At 39.9% G+C, this 17778-nt stretch overlaps 1 protein-coding gene across 1 annotated transcript in view; it reads right to left on the reverse strand.

The window, feature by feature from the left end:
* The window catches only part of SCIN (scinderin), a 273292-nt gene that overhangs the window by 25713 nt on the left and 229801 nt on the right, over nucleotides 1-17778 (reverse strand). Inside the window, exons 7-10 of the mRNA XM_073677281.1 lie at nucleotides 13219-13307; nucleotides 8065-8280; nucleotides 7428-7549; nucleotides 5064-5154 (exon numbers count right to left, since the gene is read on the reverse strand). Coding sequence (XP_073533382.1) covers nucleotides 5064-5154; nucleotides 7428-7549; nucleotides 8065-8280; nucleotides 13219-13307 — 518 coding nt within the window. The remainder of the gene's footprint in view (nucleotides 1-5063; nucleotides 5155-7427; nucleotides 7550-8064; nucleotides 8281-13218; nucleotides 13308-17778) is intronic.

Below are 17778 nucleotides of genomic sequence, written 5' to 3' on the forward strand. Positions count from 1 at the left end.
CTTAATAGTTTATTGTTCTCATTTAACAAAATGCAAAGTGAAATAGCAAAATAGAAATCTAAATCCCATAAATATTTGTTGTCACCACCCTTGGCATTCAATTATAGCAAGTCAGGGATTTTGTAGGATTATAGTCAGGTGTATGAGTAACCAATTGCTCCAAACAAGTGATAATAATTATCATGTATGTAGGTTAAAACACAGTCATTAACAGAAACAGCTGTGTAGGAGGCTTTAAACTGGGTGAGGAACAGCAAAACTCTGCTACAAAGGTGAGGGTGTGGAAGACAGTTTCATGTCGCAGGTCATACACTATGGCGAGGCTGAGCGCAGCAACAAAACACAAGGTAGTTATACTGCATCAACAAGGTCTCTTCCAGGCAAAGATTTCCCAGTTTCAAGTTGTGCTGTTCAAGCTAATTTGAAGATGCAGCAAGAAAAGGGCAATGTTGAGGACAGTAGATGCATTGGTTGGGCAAGGAAACAGTGCAGCAGATGAAAGACACATCATGATTACTTCCCATCAAATGGATGATGACCAGCAGTGCCATCAGCTCAGAACTGGCAGCAACCAATGAGACCCAACTATACCCATCTACTGATCGGAGGAGTCTGGCCAGAAGTCGTCTTCATGGATGAATTGCTGCTATGAACCCAGACCTTCCACATGGAAACAAGAGCAAGTGACTCATCTATGCAGAAAAATGTCAGCAAGTCTCTGGACTGAGGAGTAAAATGTGAAATATTTGGCTGTAACAGGAGGCAGTTTGTTCTCCGGAGGCTGGAGAGCGGCACAATAATGAGGGTCTGCAGGAACAGTGAATCCTGCAAGATTGTGACTGCATTTCTGCAAATAAAGTTTGGGATTTGATCAGGATTAATGATGTCCTCAATGCTGAGAAATCCAGGCAGATACTTCTCCATCATGTCATATCATTATGGAGGCATCTGATCGGCTCCAAATTTATTCTGTAGCCGGACAACGACCCCCAACATCCAGCCAATGCCATTAAAGGGAATCTGTCAGCAGGATTTAACCCCCCCCCCCCAAAAAAAAAACTATTTACAGTGGGGAAAATAAGTATTTGATACACTGCCAATTTTGCAAGTTTCCCACCTACAAAGAATGGAGAGGTCTGTAATTTTTACACCTGTATGCTTTCAGGCAAAGGAGCGGTCAGGCAGGCAGGAGGGGAATAGAGCTGGAGTGCCAGAGGCTTCAGATTTACAATAACTGTGTGCAAGTGACAAGTACCTAGAAGAACTGATGAAGGCAAAGGGCAGTCACCAAGTATTGCATTTAGATTTCACTTTTTGTTCATTTACTTTGCAATTTGTTAATTGATAAAAAATAATCTTCTATTTTTTTCCACACCTGCCTCAATTTTTTGTATATACAGTACAGACCAAAAGTTTGGACACACCTTCTCATTTAAAGATTTTTCTGTATTTTCATGACTATGAAAATTGTACATTCACACTGAAGGCATCAAAACTATGAATTAACACTTGTGGAATTATATACTTAACAAAAAAGTGTGAAACAACTGAAAATATGTCTTATATTCTAGGTTCTTCAAAGTAGCCACCTTTTGCTTTGATGACTGCTTTGAACACTCTTGGCATTCTCTTGATGAGCTTCAAGAGGTAGTCACCGGAAATGGTCTTCCAACAATCTTGAAGGAGTTCCCAGAGATGCTTAGCACTTGTTGGCCCTTTTGCCTTCACTCTGCGGTCCAGCTCACCCCAAACCATCTCGATTGGGTTCAGGTCTGGTTACTGTGGAGGCCAGGTCATCTGGCGTAGCACCCCATCACTCTCCTTCTTGGTCAAATAGCCCTTACACAGCCTGGAGGTGTTTGGGGTCATTGTCCTGTTGAAAAATAAATGATGGTCCAACTAAACGCAAACCGGATGGAATAGCATGCCGCTGCAAGATGCTGTGGTAGCCATGCTGGTTCAGTATGCCTTCAATTTTGAATAAATCCCCAACAGTGTCACCAGCAAAGCACCCCCACACCATCACGCCTCCTCCTCCATGCTTCACGGTGGGAACCAAGCATGTAGAGTCCATCCGTTCACCTTTTCTGCGTCGCACAAAGACACGGTGGTTGGAACCAAAGATCTCAAATTTGGACTCATCAGACCAAAGCACAGATTTCCACTGGTCTAATGTCCATTCCTTGTGTTCTTTAGCCCAAACAAGTCTCTTCTGCTTGTTGCCTGTCCTTTGCAGTGGTTTCCTAGCAGCTATTTTACCATGAAGGCCTGCTGCACAAAGTCTCCTCTTAACAGTTGTTGTAGAGATGTGTCTGCTGCTAGAACTCTGTGTGGCATTGACCTGGTCTCTAATCTGAGCTGCTGTTAACCTGCGATTTCTGAGGCTGGTGACTCGGATAAACTTATCCTCAGAAGCAGAGGTGACTCTTGGTCTTCCTTTCCTGGGCCGGTCCTCATGTGAGCCACTTTCTTTGTAGCTCTTGATGGTTTTTGCAACTGCACTTGTGGACACTTTCAAAGTTTTCCCAATTTTTCGGACTGACTGACCTTCATTTCTTAAAGTAGTGATGGCCACTCGTTTTTCTTTACTTAGCTGCTTTTTTCTTGCCATAATACAAATTCTAACAGTCTATTCAGTAGGACTATCAGCTGTGTATCCACCTGACTTCTGCACAACACAACTGATGGTCCCAACCCCATTTATAAGGCAAGAAATCCCACTTATTAAACCTGACAGGGCACACCTGTGAAGTGAAGACCATTTCCGGTGACTACCTCTTGAAGCTCATCAAGAGAATGCCAAGAGTGTGCAAAGCAGTCATCAAAGCAAAAGGTGGCTACTGTGAAGAACCTAGAATATAAGACATATTTTCAGTTGTTTCACACTTTTTTGTTAAGTATATAATTCCACATGTGGTAACTCATAGTTTTGATGCCTTCAGTGTGAATGTACAATTTTCATAGTCATGAAAATACAGAAAAATCTTTAAATGAGAAGGTGTGTCCAAACTTTTGGTCTGTACTGTACGTCTGTGTGTGTTTACATATATCTCAACAATAGAAGCATGTGAGTATTACAGTTTTGATATAGGCCAAAAAGTGGAGAGAGCAGAACCGATATGGAATAAGTGGGACATCTAGTGGTGAATCTTTGTATTGCATGCATCAAATCAGTTTCAGCTAACCCCCATGTTTATAATTTTGAAGAGGAGGGAATGACGGCTTTTACAAAGAAAAAAAAACTATAAAATTGTCCAGAATTAGAAAAAAACATGGCTACTTTATGGTACAGTCACTCACTGCTTTTCCTCATGAGGAATAAAGCCACATCAGCCCATAGAAGCAAATAAGCAGGTGAGTTTGTGGCAACAATAGAGTGTTACTGGCAAAGTCCTGCACTTACTGGTCCCTGCAGGTGGGAATGGATTTCAGCCACATTCAATAGCTTAGCGTGCGACTATACCCCAAGCCCAAAAATAGAGCTGCAACTGGGTTCAGCGGTACATTATATTATAAACTGATCCTGAGTTATGCTCCAGAGCTACACTCACTATTCTGCTGGTGCAGTCACTGTGTACATACATTACATTACTGATCCTGAGTTATATCCTGTATTATATCCCAGAGCAGCACTCACTATTCTGCTGGTGCAGTCACTGTGTACATACATTACATTACTGATCCTGAGTTACATCCTGTATTATACTCCAGAGCTGCACTCACTATTCTGCTGGTGCAGTCACTGTGTACATACATTACACTACTGATCCTGTACTAATCCTGAGTCACATCCTGTATTATACTCCAGAGCTGCACTCACTATTCTGCTGGTGCAGTCACTGTGTACATACATTACATTACTGATCCTGAGTTACATCCTGTATTATACTCCAGAGCTGCACTCACTATTGTGCTGGTGGAGTCACTGTGTACATACATTACATTACTGATCCTGTACTGATCCTGAGTTACATCCTGTATTATACCCCAGAGCTGCACTCACTATTCTGCTGGTGGAGTCACTGTGTACATACATTACATTACTGATCCTGTACTGATCCTGAGTTACATCCTGTATTATACCCCAGAGCTGCACTCACTATTCTGCTGGTGCAGTCACTGTGTACATACATTACATTACTGATCCTGAGTTACATCCTGTATTATACTCCAGAGCTACACTCACTATTCTGCTGGTGCAGTCACTGTGTACATACATTACATTACTGATCCTGAGTTATATCCTGTATTATATCCCAGAGCAGCACTCACTATTCTGCTGGTGCAGTCACTGTGTACATACATTACATTACTGATCCTGAGTTACATCCTGTATTATACTCCAGAGCTGCACTCACTATTCTGCTGGTGCAGTCACTGTGTACATACATTACACTACTGATCCTGTACTAATCCTGAGTCACATCCTGTATTATACTCCAGAGCTGCACTCACTATTCTGCTGGTGCAGTCACTGTGTACATACATTACATTACTGATCCTGAGTTACATCCTGTATTATACTCCAGAGCTGCACTCACTATTGTGCTGGTGGAGTCACTGTGTACATACATTACATTACTGATCCTGTACTGATCCTGAGTTACATCCTGTATTATACCCCAGAGCTGCACTCACTATTCTGCTGGTGGAGTCACTGTGTACATACATTACATTACTGATCCTGTACTGATCCTGAGTTACATCCTGTATTATACCCCAGAGCTGCACTCACTATTCTGCTGGTGCAGTCACTGTGTACATACATTACATTACTGATCCTGAGTTACATCCTGTATTATACTCCAGAGCTGCACTCACTATTCTGCTGGTGCAGTCACTGTGTACATATATTACATTACTGATCCTGAGTTACCTCCTGTATTATACTCCAGAGCTGCACTCGCTGTATACAGTATGTTCTTTGCCAGGCATAACATTTTGTTCTGCACATATTTCGGATAGTTTTTGGGACCGCCTGCCGCGTTCTGATCTCTGCTTTCTCTATCTGTCTAAATGCAGCAAGTTGTGTAATTGTAGATGATTGTAACAGTGACAAAGACCTGCACTGCTTGTCCCCCCAGAGAGCGATCCAGCTGCACGGTCAGAAAGGCTGAGGTGGTCAGCTCGTCCCTCGTAGCCTTGGCTCCTTGCCTGGAGAGGAGAAAAGACAGAATCAGAATGACATCACGTTATAGAGCAGCACGACAAGAACAACTGTTAGGGATGGGTGGACCGGTAGAAGCTCGGGTTCTAGTACCTAACCCTAACTTTTGAGAAAGTTTGGTTTGGGTACCAGAAGGAGCAGCCAAATGTCCACCAGAACCCAAATCTCTCTCTTTCTCATCCAAGCCATAAAACCTCTATTTTTATCCTGAACTTCCTAATTTATTCCAGATCACCAGGTATCAACCTCGATTTTACCTTAGACCACCAGGAAATAAAATACTAACTCCTTCATATACCCTCAATCCAAAGGTACTAACGCTCCTATTTACACCAGACCACCAGGGAAAAAAATGAATCCCTTATTATAACCTAGAACATCAGGTATTAAACTCTTATTTTACTCTAGACTACTTGCAGGCAAGATTTAATTTAGTACCACTAGGTACTAAGACTCTATTTTGCTTAATACTGCCTGAAAAAAATATTAACTCACTTATACACCCTAGACCACCAGGGAACACAATATTTTTCATGATATATCATTCAGGTATAAATCCTCTATTTCACTTTAGACCACAAGTGTATAAAATGCTAATTCCCTTTCATACCATACACCACTAGGTATTAACTCTCTTATTTCCTCTGGACCATGTATTGCCAAGTTTTTAGCAATAAGGTTACGGCTTTAAAGAAGGCAACCACTTGTAATATAACGCAATTTTATTTATAATAGTTAATTTGAAAGATAAAATACAGAATCAAAGGAATAGTATGATATTATGATATTGCGTACACTTTTGTAGATCTTAACGTACAAAGGTTAAATACTTATAAAGGTTAAATACTTATAAAGGTTACATACTTATAAAGGTTACATACTTACTATTAGATAGAAGAAGAAAAAGATTTCCCTAGTAGCATGTACATCATCTGTCCGGAAACTTCAGCTGGAGAAGCGTTCAGCGATGGGCAGAGAATGCGTACTAGGTCCTACACTGTGAAGAGCGTCCTCTTCACAGGTCCACAATGCTTCTGCCATAACTGAATTCTTCAACAGCTTTTATATTTTAGAAAAAGGCTTACCCAACCTAATATTACATAAGCATGAAAGTTCATAGGTTGTTGTCCAACATTCCAATCCCGTGACAGTGGCCAGCTATCACAGGTAAGCAATGCCGGACAAGACCTGTTCACGGACCATTCTTCTGTCATAATGTTTACATATGATAAGAGTAAATCCTACACCGGGTTATAAATCAGAATAAGGTTTTCTTCCCAGACAGTGTATTGGGTTAAGAAGCTATGTATCAGTGAGATACATTCACAGATAAAGTATACCTTAACAAAGAATATATAATCAGAATATTAATTAAAGGTTGGATACATCATAATGGGTTTCAGGTAGCCACTTATATGTTTGGTACTACAATAAGCTTCTGCATCTTGAGCCATATGCCTGTAGTCTTATTTACAATATTGTGCAATCGTCTGCGTCTGGTTCTACATCGGATCTCTCATGGCGTATACAAAGGCTAATTCACTTCAGTAATAAAGATTAAACCTCAGACTGTTAGCAAACTTAAACTAAAGCTATGTTTTAGTATGTCTGGACTAATGACCCCTAGTCTACTGAGGTAAGATACCTACAAATGTTGACATGTCTGGTTCCTATTTTATTTCAATATGGATTTGAAATATAAAATTGCCATTTTCATGTTCATACTACAGACCACCAGGGAACAGAATATTAATTCCCTTATATACAATAGGCCACTAGGTATTAACTCTCTTATTTACTCTAGACCACCAGGGAACAGAATATTAATTCCCTTACATACCATAGACCACTAGGTATTAACTCTCTTATTTACTCTAGACCACCAGGGAACAGAATACAATATTATGAACCCCTCTACTGCCCTGGACCACCAGGACTATGGACATTAAAGGGGTTATCTGGCATTGGGCAATGCATGTTAAATCCATGGTAGACCGATTCTCAGCATTCCCTCCTTAGAAGACGTGACACTCGTTGCACCTAGTTCAGTGCTTACATCGGCATACAGACCGGTCCATACTCGCCAGCACTATACTTGTTGAAATAGTATTGCAGCATCTTATTGCTAAGAAAAGTACCGCACAGGTCAGAGGTCGGACCCCCTCTAATCATAAAGTGATAGCATTGCTTTATAAGATGGGAACATCCCTTTAATGCTGATACTTTACTTCTGTATACCCTATGAGATGCGGCAGCTCACCAGGTGTATATGATCTGTCCTTTGGGGTAAGTGTAGAGAATAATGTAACAGTCTCCGCCAAAAAACTGTCCGTATGTCCCGAGGTCTACAGGGACTCGTCCGCTGCTCTCCACGCGCCAAATCTAAAGAAAGCAGAGAAAAAAAGAGGATCTGCGGTCAATAACACCAGGGAGGTAGTGCAGAATTAGAAATGCAGCTCTGGATGTGACTGGAGCATTATAGAAGAAGAGGACTTGAACTCTAGCGCCACTTATTGGAAATAGCAATCCTAAAAGTCCATATCGACCCTTTAACGAGCTTTGCTACATGACTTAGGATAAAAGCCAGGTCAGAATCTCAATTTTCAGACAAGTGTTTCTGGGTGTTGCCCTTCGTCAGTGCAAAGTATGAGATCTGATTTGGCTAGATGAGAGGCTTCTGACTGGGATCTAAGGGGTAACGTTTCTCCTTGTGGAGAGTGACAAGCCAGGACTGGCATGTCAGAGTGAGGAGACTTATAGGCCATACATACTCCAAATTGCCTCTTCAGAGAGGAAGAGGACTAGAACTCTAGTGCCACAATAGGTTTTACTAGAGTTCAAGTCCGCTTCCTCTCTGAAGAGGGAATTTTCATATGGAGCATAAGAGACAGTCTTACCTCGACTTTTCCAGATCCGTCATCCACCATGTTGTGCTGGGCGGCCATTTCTGGGCATTCGTGAAGTTTGGAGGCATCAAAGTCGACCTGCTGAATTTGAGCAATTCGTTCTGTGACGTAAACCTTCCCAAAGCCGTCGCTCTGGTCCCGATCCTTCCAGTCTCGGAAAAACTGTTTAAAAATGGGAGTCTCCCCTCCTTCTGGAATCACTTGGATCTAGAAGACATAAATTAATTGAGATCTGCTGAGAAAGGTGCGGATTATAAGAAAACGGCTGAAACTTTGGAAGCTGAGATCTGATGTGCTGTATGTTGGGGGACCATAGTGTGGCTTCACCTGTGCCTTCCTTCTTGACTCCCAACGGTTACATTTTTTTGTAGGAAAATCCAAAAAGGAGACAACTTATGCACCTACACCCATGGGCATTTCTGTGAGCACCTCCAGCCAGAGGGGTTAAAGTCTCCCCCAAAATCAGATTCCAGTCTATAGCTGTCAACTGCAGTGCCCTGTCCATATGAATGGGAGGTTGCCTGCACGGGCCCCCCCTGAAGGAGCCAAAATAGAGCCAATCAGTAAAACTAGATCTGTCCATTTATTACACACCATGCAGTGCTACCCGGCCATATGAGGTGGTTTGCCAAGTTTTCCAGACCGGGATAGTTACATTTTGTGACAAATTGTTTCTAATGGGACAACCCCTTTAATTGGTTAATTAAGGTTCACTGTTCCTTTAAATCAGGTACTTGCTATGGGGAGAACTCTGAGCGTCAGATGTGTGAGCCGGTCCTGACATGTAATCTGCTGGGATTAGCGCTGAGCTGCACTGATCAGCCATGATCTCACATAATGCCGGAGGGGCAGGAATCCAGCACAGGGATGTAGGTGGAGTGATGATGATGATGATGATGATGATGATGATGATGATGATGATGATGGCTGCACATTCAACAGCTAAGAGGCTGCAACTCCAGACCTGTTATTTACTTGCAGTCACCAATTTAGTAAATTAAGAATAATCTACGTGTCTCTGCTTCCATGTAAAGGAATAAAGGTGATCCTTAGAGAAAAGCCATAAGAAGCATACGAGTCCTGTGTGTCTTACCGCAACCCCAACACATATACTGAATAGATGTGCTCTCCCTGTATATGATGTAGGTACAGATAGTGCTGCCTCCCTGACTCTCCCTGTAGATGATGTAGGTACAGACAGTGCTGCCTCCCTGTCTCTCCTTTTATATGATGTAGGTACAGACAGTACTGCCTCCCTGACTCTCCTTGTAGATGATGTAGGTTCAAACAGTGCTGCCTCCCTGTCGCTCCCTGTAAATGATGTAGGTACAGATAGTGCTGCCTCCCTGTCACTCCCTGTAGATGATGTAGGTGCAGACAGTGCTGCCTCCCTGACTCTCCCTGTAGATGATGTAGGTGCAGACAGTGCTGCCTCCCTGACTCTCCCTGTAGATGATGTAGGTGCAGACAGTGCTGTTTACCTGACTCTCCCTGTAGATGATGTAGGTGCAGACAGTGCTGTTTCCCTGACTCTCCCTGTAGATGATGTAGGTACAGACAGTGATGCCTCCCTGACTCTCCCTGTAGATGATGTAGGTGCAGACAGTGCTGTTTCCCTGACTCTCCCTGTAGATGATGTAGGTGCAGACAGTGCTGTTTCCCTGACTCTCCCTGTAGATGATGTAGGTACAGACAGTGATGCCTCCCTGACTCTCCCTGTAGATGATGTAGGTGCAGACAGTGCTGCCTCCCTGACTCTCCCTGTAGATGATGTAGGTGCAGACAGTGCTGTTTACCTGACTCTCCCTGTAGATGATGTAGGTGCAGACAGTGCTGTTTCCCTGACTCTCCCTGTAGATGATGTAGGTACAGACAGTGATGCCTCCCTGACTCTCCCTGTAGATGATGTAGGTGCAGACAGTGCTGTTTCCCTGACTCTCCCTGTAGATGATGTAGGTACAGACAGTGGTGCCTCCCCGACTCTCCTTGTATATGATGTAGGTGCAGACAGTGCTGCCTCCCTGACTCTCCCTGTAGATGATGTAGGTGCAGACAGTGCTGCCTCCCTGACTCTCCCTGTAGATGATGTAGGTACAGATAGTGCTGCCTCCCTGACTCTCCCTGTAGATGATGTAGGTACAGACAGTGCTGCCTCCCTGACTCTCCTTGTATATGATGTAGGTGCAGACAGTACTGCCTCCCTGACTCTCCCTGTAGATGATGTAGGTACAGACAGTGCTGTCTACCTGACTCTCTCTGTAGACGATGTAGGTGCAGACAGTACTGCCTCCCTGACTCTCCCTGTAGATGATGTAGGGACAGACAGTACTGCCTCTCTGACTCTTCTTGTAGATGATGTAGGGACAGACAGTACTGCCTCCCTGACTCTCCCTGTAAATGATGTAGGTACAGATAGTGCTGCCTCCCTGACTCTCCCTGTAGATGATGTAGGTACAAACAGTACTGTCTCCCTGACTCTCCCTGTAGATGATGTAGGTACAGACAGTGCTGCCTCCCTGACTCTCCCTGTAGATGATGTAGGTACAGACAGTGCTGCCTCCCTGACTCACCCTGTAGATGATGTAGGTACAGACAGTGCTGCCTCCCTGACTCTCCCTGTAGATGATGTAGGTGCAGACAGTGCTGCCTCCCTGACTCTCCTTGTATATGACGTAGGTACAGACAGTGCTGCCTCCCTGACTCTCCCTGTAGATGTAGGTACAGACAGTGCTGCCTCCCTGACTCTCCCTGTAGATGATGTAGGTACAGACAGTGCAGCCTCCCTGACTCTCCTTGTATATGATGTAGGTGCAGACAGTACTGCCTCCCTGACTCTCCCTGTAGATGATGTAGGTACAGACAGTGCTGCCTCCCTGACTCTCCCTGTAGATGATGTAGGTACAGACAGTGCTGCCTCCCTGACTCTTGCTATAAATAGTGTTAGCAAAAACATAACTGAATACCCCTTTCTCTGTAAATTATGTATGTATGGATAGTATTATCTCCCTTTTTCTGTAAATGATGGAAGCACAAAAAGTACTACCACCATGTATCTCCCTACAAATGACATAATCACAGATTGTTCTACCTCCATATTTCTCCCCGTACATGAGGGGGCACAGATAGTACTGCCTCTTATTGTTCAGCTGTAAATAATGTAGGCACAGATAGTTCTACCTTGCGGTCACAGCAGGAAACATAGGTTGGAGACGACTGATCTAGGAGTTAGACAAGGTCACCTGGGAGCATGGGAGCAGGTTGTTTACAAACTGTTTCTCTATGTAATGTACAACCAAAGGCAAAAATTATGGAATCACCGGGCTCGGAGGATGTTCATTCAGTTGTTTAATATTGTTGAGAAAAAGCAGATCACAGACATGGCACAAAACTAAAGTCATTTCAAATGGCAACATTAGGGCTTTAAGAAACACTAAAAGAAATCAAGAAAAAAATTGTGGTAATCAGTAAGGGTAATTTTTTTCAGACCAAGCAGAGGGAAAAAATTATGGAATCACTCAATTCTGAGGAAAAAATGATGGAATCATGAAAAACAAACACACAAAAGAACACTCCAATACATCACTAGTGTTTTGTTGCACCACCTCTGGCTTTAATAACAGCTTGCAGTCTCTGAGGCATGGACTTAATGAGGGACAAACAGTACTCTTCATCAATCTGGATCCAACTTTCTCTGATTGCTGTTGCCAGATCAGCTTTGCAGGTTGGAGCCTTGTCATGGACCATTTTCTTCAACTTCCACCAAAGATTTTCAATTGGATTGAGATCCGGACTATTTGGAGGCCATGACATTGACCTTATGTGTCTTCTTTCAAGGAATGTTTTCACAGTTTTTGCTCTATGGCTGGAGGCATTATCATCTTGAAAAATGATGTCATCATCCCCAAACATCCTTTCAATTGATGGGATAAGAAAACTGTCCAAAATATCAATGTAAACTTGGGCATTTATTGAAGATGTAATGACAGCCTTCTCCCCAGCGCCTTTACCTGACATGCAGCCCCATATCATCAATGACTGTGGAAATTTGCATGTTCTCTTCATGCAGTCATCTTTATAAATCTCATTGGAACGGCACCAAACAAAAGTTCCAGCATCATCACTTTGCCCAATGCAGATTCGCGATTCATCACTGAATATGACTTTCATCCAGTCATCCACAGTCTGCGATTGCTTTTCCTTAGCCCATTGTAACCTTGTTTTTTTCTGTTTAGCTGTTAATGATGGCTTATGTTTAGCTTTTCTGTATGTAAATCCCATTTCCTTCAGGCGGTTTCTTACAGTTCGGTCACAGACATTGACTCCAGTTTCCTTCCATTCGTTCCTCATTTGTTTTGTTGTGCATTTCCTGTTTTGGAGACATATTGCTTTAAGTTTCCGGTCTTGACGCTTTGATGTCTTCCTTGGTCTACCAGTATGTTTGCCTTTAACAAACTTCCCATGTTGTTTGTATTTGGTCCAGATTTTAGACACATCTGACTGTGAACAACCAACATCTTTTGCAACATTGCGTGATGATTTACCTTCTTTTAAGAGTTTGATAATCCTCTCCTTTGTTTCATTGACATCTCTCGTGTTGGAGCCATGATTCATGTCAGTCCACTTGGTGCAACAGCTCTCCAAGGTGTGATCACTCCTTTTTAGATGCAGACTAACGAGCAGATCTAATTTGATGTAGGTGTTAGTTTTGGAAATGAAAATTTACAGGGTGATTCCATAATTTTTTCCTCAGAATTGAGTGATTCCATATTTTTTTCCCTCTGCTTGGTCTGAAAAAAATTACACTTACTGAGTACCACATTTTTAATCTTGATTTCTTTTAGTGTTTCTTAAAGCCCTAAAGTTGCCATTTGAAATGACTTTCGTTTTGTGCCATGTCTGTGATCTGCTTTTTCTTAACAACATTAAACAACTGAAAGAACATCCTCCGAGCCCGGTGATTTCATAATTTTTGCCAGGGGTTGTAGTAGTCAATTGTCAACAAAAGTACTGATGGGAAAAATAAGGTATGATAAAACTTTACCACTAGGTGGCGACATAATATTCTTTATTTTAAATTCTGCACACAGTGTGTTCCAATGAAGAAAGACTGTATGGAAGTAATAGGGGGTCTGATCACAACAGTACCTGAGTATTGCGGGCGTAATTCATCTGTTGTATGAACTCCTCCGCAGTTTTCATGGCCGCTTTCCTCTCATTCACATTTGCATTCTTACCTACGTGAGCAAAATCATTAAGTGGAAAACTCAGAAATGTCAAATTTCATTTATTAAAATGAAAAGAAAAATGTTCAAAGGAGTTTAATGAAAAGAGCACAATAGCTAATGAGTCTCCGAGGCCCGAGCAGAGGGACAGCGGCCAATTACAGGGGGACGTCAGCTCTGACCGGACATGTGACTCACGTCTTGCTTCCTGTTACCTCAATACAGTAAATGACCACAGCGACGTGAGATAACACGGGAGAAGGAACACACAAAAAGGTACAGACGAGAAAAGGAAGAGAAAAACTCATGAACTTAAAATTTCATGAATCCCCGATCATCTCAAAAAAGAAACCGAAGATCATAAAAAAATTTAATAAAATGATTAAATGTAACAGATTAGGGAGAATATTATTAATATTATAGCTATCTTCTTGTACATAGGGGGCAGTATTATAGTAGTTATATTCTTGTACATAGGGCAGTATTATAGTAGTTATATTCTTGTACACAGGGGGCAGTATTATAGTAGTTATATTCTTGTACATAGGGGGCAGTATTATAGTAGTAATATTCTTGTACATAGGGAGCAGTATTATAGTAGTTATATTCTTGTACATAGGGAGCAGTATTATAGTAGTTATATTCTTGTACATAGGAGCAGTATTATAGTAGTAATATTCTTGTACATAGGGAGCAGTATTATAGTAGTAATATTCTTGTACATAGGGAGCAGTATTATAGTAGTTATATCCTTGTACACAGGGGCCAGTATTATAGTAGTTATATTCTTGTACATAGGGAGCAGTATTATAGTTGTTATATTCTTGTACATAGGAGCAGTATTATAGTAGTAATATTCTTGTACATAGGGAGCAGTATTATAGTAGTTATATCCTTGTACACAGGGGCCAGTATTATAGTAGTTATATTCTTGTACATAGGGGGCAGTATTATAGTAGTAATATTCTTGTACATAGGGAGCAGTATTATAGTAGTTATATTCTTGTACATAGGGAGCAGTATTATAGCAGTTATATTCTTGTACATAGGGAGCAATATTATAGTAGTTATATTTTTGTACATAGGGGGCAGTATTATAGTAGTTATATTCTTGTACATAGGGGGCAGTAATATAGTAGTTATATTCTTGTACATAGGGAGCAGTATTATAGTCGTTATATTCTTGTACATAGGAGCAGTATTATAGTAGTTATATTCTTGTACTTAGGGGGCAGTATTATATTAGCTAAATTCTTGTACATAGGGAGCAGTATTATAGTAGTTATATTCTTCTACATAGGGAGCAATATTATAGTAGTTATATTCTTGTACATAGGGGGCAGTAGTATAGTAGTTATATTCTTGTACATAGGGGGCAGTAATATAGTAGTTATATTCTTGTACATAGGGAGCAGTATTATAGTAGTTATATTCTTGTACATAGGAGCAGTATTATAGTAGTTATATTCTTGTACATAGGGGGCAGTATTATAGTAGTTATATTCTTGTACATAGGAGCAGCATTATTGTAGTTATATTCTTGTACATAGGGGGCAGTATTATAGTAGTTATATTCTTGTACATAGGGAGCAATATTATAGTAGTTATATTCTTGTACATAGGGGGCAGTATTATAGTAGTTATATTCTTGTACATAGGGGGCAGTAATATAGTAGTTATATTCTTGTACATAGGGAGCAGTATTATAGTAGTTATATTCTTGTACATAGGAGCAGTATTATAGTAGTTATATTCTTGTACATAGGGGGCAGTATTATAGTAGTTATATTCTTGTACATAGGGGGCAGTATTATAGTAGTTATATTCTTGTACATAGGGGGCAGTATTATAGTAGTTATATTCTTGTACATAGGGAGCAGTATTATAGTAGTTATATTCTTGTACATAGGGAGCAGTATTATAGTAGTTATATTCTTGTACATAGGAGCAGTATTATAGTAGTTATATTTTTGTATATAGGAGCAGTGTTATAGTAGTTATATTCTTGTACATAGGAGCAGTATTATAGTAGTTATATTCTTGTACATAGGAGCAGTATTATAGTAGTTATATCCCTGTACATAGGAGCAGCATTATAGTAGTTATATTCTTGTACATAGGAGAAGCATTATAGTAGTTATATTCTTGTACATAGGGGCAGTATTATAGTAGTTATATTCTTGTATATAGGGAGCAGTATTATAGTAGTTATATTCTTGTACATAGGGGGCAGTATTATAGTAGTTATATCCCTGTACATAGGAGCAGCATTATAGTAGTTATATTCTTGTACATAGGAGAAGCATTATAGTAGTTATATTCTTGTACATAGGGGCAGTATTATAGTAGTTATATTCTATTCTATAGGGAGCAGTATTATAGTAGTTATATTTTTGTACATAGGGGGCAGTATTATAGTAGTTATATTCTTGTACATAGGGGGCAGTATTATAGTAGTTATATTCTTGTACATAGGGAGCAGTATTATAGTAGTTATATTCTTGTACATAGGGAGCAGTATTATAGTAGTTATATTCTTGTACATAGGAGCAGTATTATAGTAGTTATATTTTTGTATATAGGAGCAGTATTATAGTAGTTATATTCTTGTACATAGGAGCAGTATTATAGTAGTTATATTCTTGTACACAGGGGGCAGTATTATAGTAGTTATATTCTTGTACATAGGGGGCAGTATTATAGTAGTAATATTCTTGTACATAGGGAGCAGTATTATAGTAGTTATATTCTTGTACATAGGGAGCAGTATTATAGTAGTTATATTCTTGTACATAGGAGCAGTATTATAGTAGTTATATTCTTGTACACAGGGGGCAGTATTATAGTAGTTATATTCTTGTACATAGGGGGCAGTATTATAGTAGTAATATTCTTGTACATAGGGAGCAGTATTATAGTAGTTATATTCTTGTACATAGGGAGCAGTATTATAGTAGTTATATTCTTGTACATAGGAGCAGTATTATAGTAGTTATATTCTTGTACATAGGGGGCAGTATTATAGTAGTAATATTCTTGTACATAGGGAGCAGTATTATAGTAGTAATATTCTTGTACATAGGGAGCAGTATTATAGTAGTTATATCCTTGTACACAGGGGCCAGTATTATAGTAGTTATATTCTTGTACATAGGGAGCAGTATTATAGTTGTTATATTCTTGTACATAGGAGCAGTATTATAGTAGTAATATTCTTGTACATAGGGAGCAGTATTATAGTAGTTATATCCTTGTACACAGGGGCCAGTATTATAGTAGTTATATTCTTGTACATAGGGGGCAGTATTATAGTAGTAATATTCTTGTACATAGGGAGCAGTATTATAGTAGTTATATTCTTGTACATAGGGAGCAGTATTATAGCAGTTATATTCTTGTACATAGGGAGCAATATTATAGTAGTTATATTTTTGTACATAGGGGGCAGTATTATAGTAGTTATATTCTTGTACATAGGGGGCAGTAATATAGTAGTTATATTCTTGTACATAGGGAGCAGTATTATAGTCGTTATATTCTTGTACATAGGAGCAGTATTATAGTAGTTATATTCTTGTACTTAGGGGGCAGTATTATATTAGCTAAATTCTTGTACATAGGGAGCAGTATTATAGTAGTTATATTCTTCTACATAGGGAGCAATATTATAGTAGTTATATTCTTGTACATAGGGGGCAGTAGTATAGTAGTTATATTCTTGTACATAGGGGGCAGTAATATAGTAGTTATATTCTTGTACATAGGGAGCAGTATTATAGTAGTTATATTCTTGTACATAGGAGCAGTATTATAGTAGTTATATTCTTGTACATAGGGGGCAGTATTATAGTAGTTATATTCTTGTACATAGGAGCAGCATTATTGTAGTTATATTCTTGTACATAGGGGGCAGTATTATAGTAGTTATATTCTTGTACATAGGGAGCAATATTATAGTAGTTATATTCTTGTACATAGGGGGCAGTATTATAGTAGTTATATTCTTGTACATAGGGGGCAGTAATATAGTAGTTATATTCTTGTACATAGGGAGCAGTATTATAGTAGTTATATTCTTGTACATAGGAGCAGTATTATAGTAGTTATATTCTTGTACATAGGGGGCAGTATTATAGTAGTTATATTCTTGTACATAGGGGGCAGTATTATAGTAGTTATATTCTTGTACATAGGGGGCAGTATTATAGTAGTTATATTCTTGTACATAGGGAGCAGTATTATAGTAGTTATATTCTTGTACATAGGGAGCAGTATTATAGTAGTTATATTCTTGTACATAGGAGCAGTATTATAGTAGTTATATTTTTGTATATAGGAGCAGTGTTATAGTAGTTATATTCTTGTACATAGGAGCAGTATTATAGTAGTTATATTCTTGTACATAGGGGGCAGTATTATAGTAGTTATATTCTTGTACATAGGAGCAGTATTATAGTAGTTATATCCCTGTACATAGGAGCAG

The sequence above is a fragment of the Phyllobates terribilis genome, unplaced genomic scaffold (assembly GCF_046119375.1).
Source record: "Phyllobates terribilis strain yellow unplaced genomic scaffold, ASM4611937v1 Scaffold_4__5_contigs__length_816908805, whole genome shotgun sequence".
NCBI lineage: Eukaryota > Metazoa > Chordata > Amphibia > Anura > Dendrobatidae > Phyllobates > Phyllobates terribilis.